Here is a 5,588-nt window from a genome sequence, read left to right on the forward strand (position 1 = left end):
GGTGGGGGAGACGGTCGGCCGCAGATAACAGGCAGGAGTGGGAGGACGGGGGAGAAGAGCAGTGAACTTAAATTTATCTGACATTTCATTTTTTTATTGTTTTTATCGTCCTGCAGGCTCTGAGAGAAAATGAATCTGAAGCTGATTTTTTTGATAAAAATCATTAGATTGCTCTAAACGTCCGTAAACTTGCAAAATGAGGGAAAATCTGTGTCAGTTACAGACACTCTGTTCACATGAGCAGCTGTCATCCTCCAGATGCACGACGGAGCGTGTCTGAACCGGCCAATCGGGTTTTTTGATATTGATCAACTGACTGATTTAAATACACCTTAACATTCATGAGGTACTTTGCATTGACTGTTTATGGTTGAATGTGGGCGTGTAGAGGGTAGAACCTGAGGCGGGACCTTGTGTGCAAACTCTGAGGTGTGGCTGTGATTCATAAAGGAAAGATAAGCAGAAACATGCGTACACACTGTTTTATAAATCTGAAAAAAAAAATTGTCGTACGCCATTTTTGCCTTTTGGCCGTACATTCACTTTTGGTATGGTTTCCACGCAATCTTTTATAAATCTGAGCCCAGGTATGTACCAGGTAAATACCAGGTATATATCCAGTATGTCCTCACTAAGTAGAAGGTAATGTCAGCCTATTAAAAACTATTTCAAATGAAGTGATGAATCAAAATGAAATCTGTGCTAACAGGTGAATCCAGGCTCAGATCCTCCTCAAGAGACAGATTTCAGCTCAGGACTCAAGAGCTGGCTCAGTTCTCTCACACCTCTAAAGCATCTAGGAAACTTTGATTAGATCTACTCTGGAAGGTTTTACAGGAAGGTGGCTCTAATAATGCCAGCTGAGACAGGCTTAGTCTCAGAATATGTAAATCCTTAATCCTGTGGTTTTGTGCATACCTTGGGTTCCAACAACGATAACTGGAATATCTGAGCGGTGAGCACACAGCTGGCTGTAGAGCTGGTACAGCTCCTGGAAACTCGCCTCGTTCTCCAGACTGAAGACCAGGATCACAGCATCAACCCAGCTGCAGAACTGGAACCACCAAACACAGAGACGTTAAAAACACAGCGTGTAAATCAGTGGTTAGTATGTTTGTTCAGTTTGTCTTCTCAGCTGAACATCTGTGTTAAAACTCAAGTGTGTGTGTGCTGAGCGCTGGTTGTGTATGTACTGATGCTGAATGTATTGGTCCAATTGATCAGCACGTCCAGTCAGTCCAAACTTTACTCAACTCCCCGCTGTCACTGTAAAATTAATGCAGAATGTCACGAGGGTCTATTTAACTATTCAAACAAACTCAGGAGCTTCCTGTAAACCGAATACAGAGAGGACACAAAGGAGCTTGGTGTTTGAGATACTGGAGCCAAGGCCGACCTCAAGAACGATGGGACAGAGGTCGTATTCACACCTGATAGTCCAGTGGACTCGGTTCAATGGGAGACCAAAATTGTAACATTTGTTTACATGTTCAGCTGCTGTACTGCACTGGCCAAACAAACCAAACCCTGTGAACAACCTGTCCACCCCACCCCCCCACACACACACACCTGTGGTGGCGCTGCACCAAGAACCACTGAAGGAAACAGTTAAAAAACCTCTGAACTTCTTGCCTGCCTTCTCCAGTTCCACCATCCAGTATATTAGTGGCGGTTATGCACTAAAACAGTCTGCCAACCGCCATTAAACCAAAAGAAGAAGAAGAAGAAGAAAAACCTCTGAAGAAGACACAGAACAAACATGGAATGATGTAAGATTTTAGTGGCTGAAGGATTTATCTTTTGTTTTTAGCAAATGTTCCAAACATGTTGGGCTCAGCATGAGTGGAACGTGAGGTGGAACTGTGGACAATGGCAGCAGACGAGGCTGCGTTCACCGAGAAAGAGCACATCCAACTTCACAGCAGTGATGTCCACCTTATACAGACATTGAGCGAGGTATTTACAAGATATGAGTAACTTTATTACTGTTATTATTCAGAATGACCTGCGTTATAGTCCACTTCCTGCTTTTGGAGCTGTCTCCGGTCTACTTGGCGTTCACACATGCAATCGAACCACACCAGAGTTCACACCAACCGAACTGAGACCTGCGTTTTCAGGCAGACCACAGTTCGCTTTTTGGTCTGCATCAGAGTTTGATGACGTGTTCACTCCTCCCCTAATGAACCGGCCTTTCTAGGCAAACAAACTAGAGTTTGATTAAAGCAGACTAAACAGGCTGGTGTAAATACAACCAGACTGACTGACAGAGCAGAGGTTCATGGAGAGTGGAGACACCTGGGTGATTACTGATTGTGAACAGGTGAGAGGCTGAACTCAGGGAAGCTAAACAGGATTACCACAGAGAAAACCCATTATCAAAACAAACCTGAGAGTAAAGTACAAAAACACAGACTGGACAAAACTTAAACTGATAGAGAAAACAGTTTACAAAGACACTAGCCTGTTAAAACCAGCCCTTTGTTCTACTCTTTGCTTCATACAGAGGGTCTGAACTCTCAGCTATTGAGAAACAATTTCTTGCTGGATGTGTGGCCTCTGTTGAAGTTTGAAATGATTGGATCTGATTTTACCCACCTGTTAACATTTGGCTGTGACTTGAGCTGTTGTCCCTGACAGTTTCAATTAAATAACGTGTAGAAACTGTCAGTATGTGTTTCTGTTTTTCTTGTGACTGTGGAAGATTGAAGAATATTACAGGGAATTCTGGACTTTTTTATGGTGCTACCAACATGTTTGGCTGCATGTTGTACCTCTTTATAAAGGTGACTGAAAGCTTTCCAACAGATTAAATACACCAGTTATTAAAAACTAGAAATGATGCACTGGAAGGAAATTTGGGGAAATATTTGACAGAACTTCGCTTTAAAACTGAGCCTGATGGATGATGGAGTCTACGGGTGTATTATTATCACACACAAACACACACGTTTGTTTCTTGACCCCGTGGGGACCTTCCATTGACTTACATTCATGTTTTTTAGACTTTATGTTCTAACCCTGACCATATACTCTAAAATTAACCTCACAGAAACTTACCTGACCCTAAAACTAAYCTAAACCTTGGTCCTAAACCTAACCCCACACCTGTAACATGCATTTGGACCCGTGGGGACCTGACAATGGTCCCCACGATTCACTTCGGTCCCCACCTGGCTGCTTTTTTTGTTAAAAATACCCCATGTTGTAGGAAAAACCCGTACACTCACACACACACAAGTTTGCACAGCTATCTAATTGGGGACATTCCATTGACTTCCATTACATTTCTACAGCCTAACCCCGACCACAAACCATAAGGCTAACCTCACAGGTAACCTGACCCTAAAACTAACCTAAACTCAATTCACACCTTGGTCCTAAACCCAACCCACCAATGGTGTTTAAACCGAATTGGGACTCGACTTTTGCCCCCAAATGCACCAGTTGTCCCCAAATGTCGGATTTTTGTCTTAAAATTGCCCCCAAATGTCACCAAAGCCGTAACCCCCCACCCCACACACACACACACACACACACACACACACACACACACCTGAGCATCAGGTGGCCCAGCCTCCTCCCGGATCAGTAGTAAATGACTCTGTCCGTCCACCAGCACTTCCTTTTTATACCTTCCTCCTGACGAGAACAAAGACAATGACATCATTCAGAAACACAGACAGAAAGTGGAATTTAACACATCGAACGTTTCTTTCAAAACGCTGCAACCACAATTACGCATTGTGTTGTTMTTACCGTCGGGTTTCTCGATTGCAGCGTAACTGCCTGTGATGTATTTGTTCACCAGCGCTGACTTGCCGCTTTTAAGACTTCCCAGAATGCCCTGAGAGAAGGAGGAAGGAAACAAAGATGTTTTCAGGTTCAGTAGTTCAACATCTCATCAGAAAATAGAAATCCTAGACTTAAAATAAAAAGCAGACAGGTTTTCTGTTCCTCAGTCACACACAGTTCAGTGTCTGATGTGTTGGTTCTGTTTCACAGTTCGGTTTGTTCACGTCTGACCTTGAAATTTATTAAAAAACATTCATGAAAAAACATCAGATCTACATCCTTCATTGATTAACTTTTACTGCCAGCCCAATTCCAGAGGGCCACCTTTAATTCACCTGAATCAAGTCAGTTTCATAGATCTTATCTGAATCATAACCAAATCTTTACTAAGAAGAGCCCAAACCATCTTTAACATTATCATTTCTCATCATGAGATGATTATAATCTAAAATACTAACCTAAAGGTGGTGGGTGATGTGCAATTCATGTATTAGAGTAGAGACAGGTGTTGAATCTAGTTTTTATTTTTATTAACACACCTAAGGATGTGTGTGAGTTTATTCTGCTCCTCTTTGTGTTTTATTGTCCTGTCCTGTTTGTGTCTCTGCTCCTGCCCCGCCCACCTGACCCTCCTCTTCTTTACGTCATCAGTGTTAACGTCTTACCCTCAAGTCCTGTTTGCACTTTGGTTTCATCAAAACTCCAGATTGTGACACCGCAGCTTGTTAGTATATTTTACATTTTACTGCCCGTTCCTGCTCAGACTTCCTTTTTTTTAAACATTCATTACATTTTTGGGGCACGACGACTTGGAAAATTTTTACAGTTTTAATAGAAAAAGCTGTGAATACTTCTGTTGTACACAAAACACCCTGAGAGAAACTACCTGAAAGTTTTCCACCTGTGATCACCTGCTGGAGATGTTCAGAACACGATCCTTTGTGTGGTGCTAATCTTTAGGGTCAGTTCAGTGTTTAGCTACAACTGTTTGTTTTACATTCAGATACTGAGATAATATTTGTTGTGGTAGTAACTGAGAGTCATTTATTACATGTACTTTGAGATGATCTGTCACAACAATATATTTTGACGGTTTTACTAAAGTTAGGCACTTCAATTTGTCCGACCCCAGCAGTGTGTGGGTCAGGTTTTTGTGAACTTCAGTCACTCTTAATGCTTAGACCACCCACCTATCATTTCAAAATCTATATAAATGTTTGTTTTCTGCTTTGGTTTTTAAAAATTGTTGCAAAATTGTGATGCGCTGTGTCTATGGGACTCTGCGACTGTTTTTATGGCATCTAAATCCTTATATTATATCCTTATATTAATGAGTGGTCCAATTAAAAAACAAAACAGTTTTGTAACCAGTACATAGAGACTTACAAGTAAAAAAAATAAGTAAAAACAAGTCTCAAATAAATTTGATTTTTTTTCTATCAAAGTCCCTACTAAAGTGGTGAGTTTAATGTAAATAATATTTCTCTGCCTGGTATTTCTTAAAAGTCAAACTCTTTATCCAGACTCTCAGTTTTTGTTTTATAACATATAAAATTGCCAGCCAGTAGTAATAGCTGATGTTTTACTCTAAAATTTGACATGAAACACTTTACTTTATGTTTATTTACTATTTATTTATGGACTAAAATTTTTAAAGTAAACAGTTTGACAAACTGCAGCTCCACGTTAGGCTGGTGGACGACTCACAGCAGCTACAATGGCTAGAAAAGGTTTTCAGCCCCAATGGTTTATATTGTTATTACTCTCATAGATTTGACAGCGTAATATATGTC

General features: G+C 41.0%; 1 protein-coding gene across 1 annotated transcript in view; it reads right to left on the bottom strand.

The window, feature by feature from the left end:
* Window positions 1–5,588, bottom strand: part of agap2 (ArfGAP with GTPase domain, ankyrin repeat and PH domain 2) — a gene marked incomplete in the record, with an annotated part of 53,672 nt that overhangs the window by 33,298 nt on the left and 14,786 nt on the right. Inside the window, 3 exon segments of the mRNA XM_014022542.1 lie at window positions 919–1,054; window positions 3,557–3,642; window positions 3,760–3,847. Of these exon segments, the coding sequence (XP_013877996.1) occupies window positions 919–1,054; window positions 3,557–3,642; window positions 3,760–3,847 (310 nt within the window).

This window comes from Austrofundulus limnaeus, unplaced genomic scaffold (genome assembly GCF_001266775.1).
Source record: "Austrofundulus limnaeus strain Quisiro unplaced genomic scaffold, Austrofundulus_limnaeus-1.0 Scaffold335, whole genome shotgun sequence".
In the NCBI taxonomy this organism is placed as follows: domain Eukaryota; kingdom Metazoa; phylum Chordata; class Actinopteri; order Cyprinodontiformes; family Rivulidae; genus Austrofundulus; species Austrofundulus limnaeus.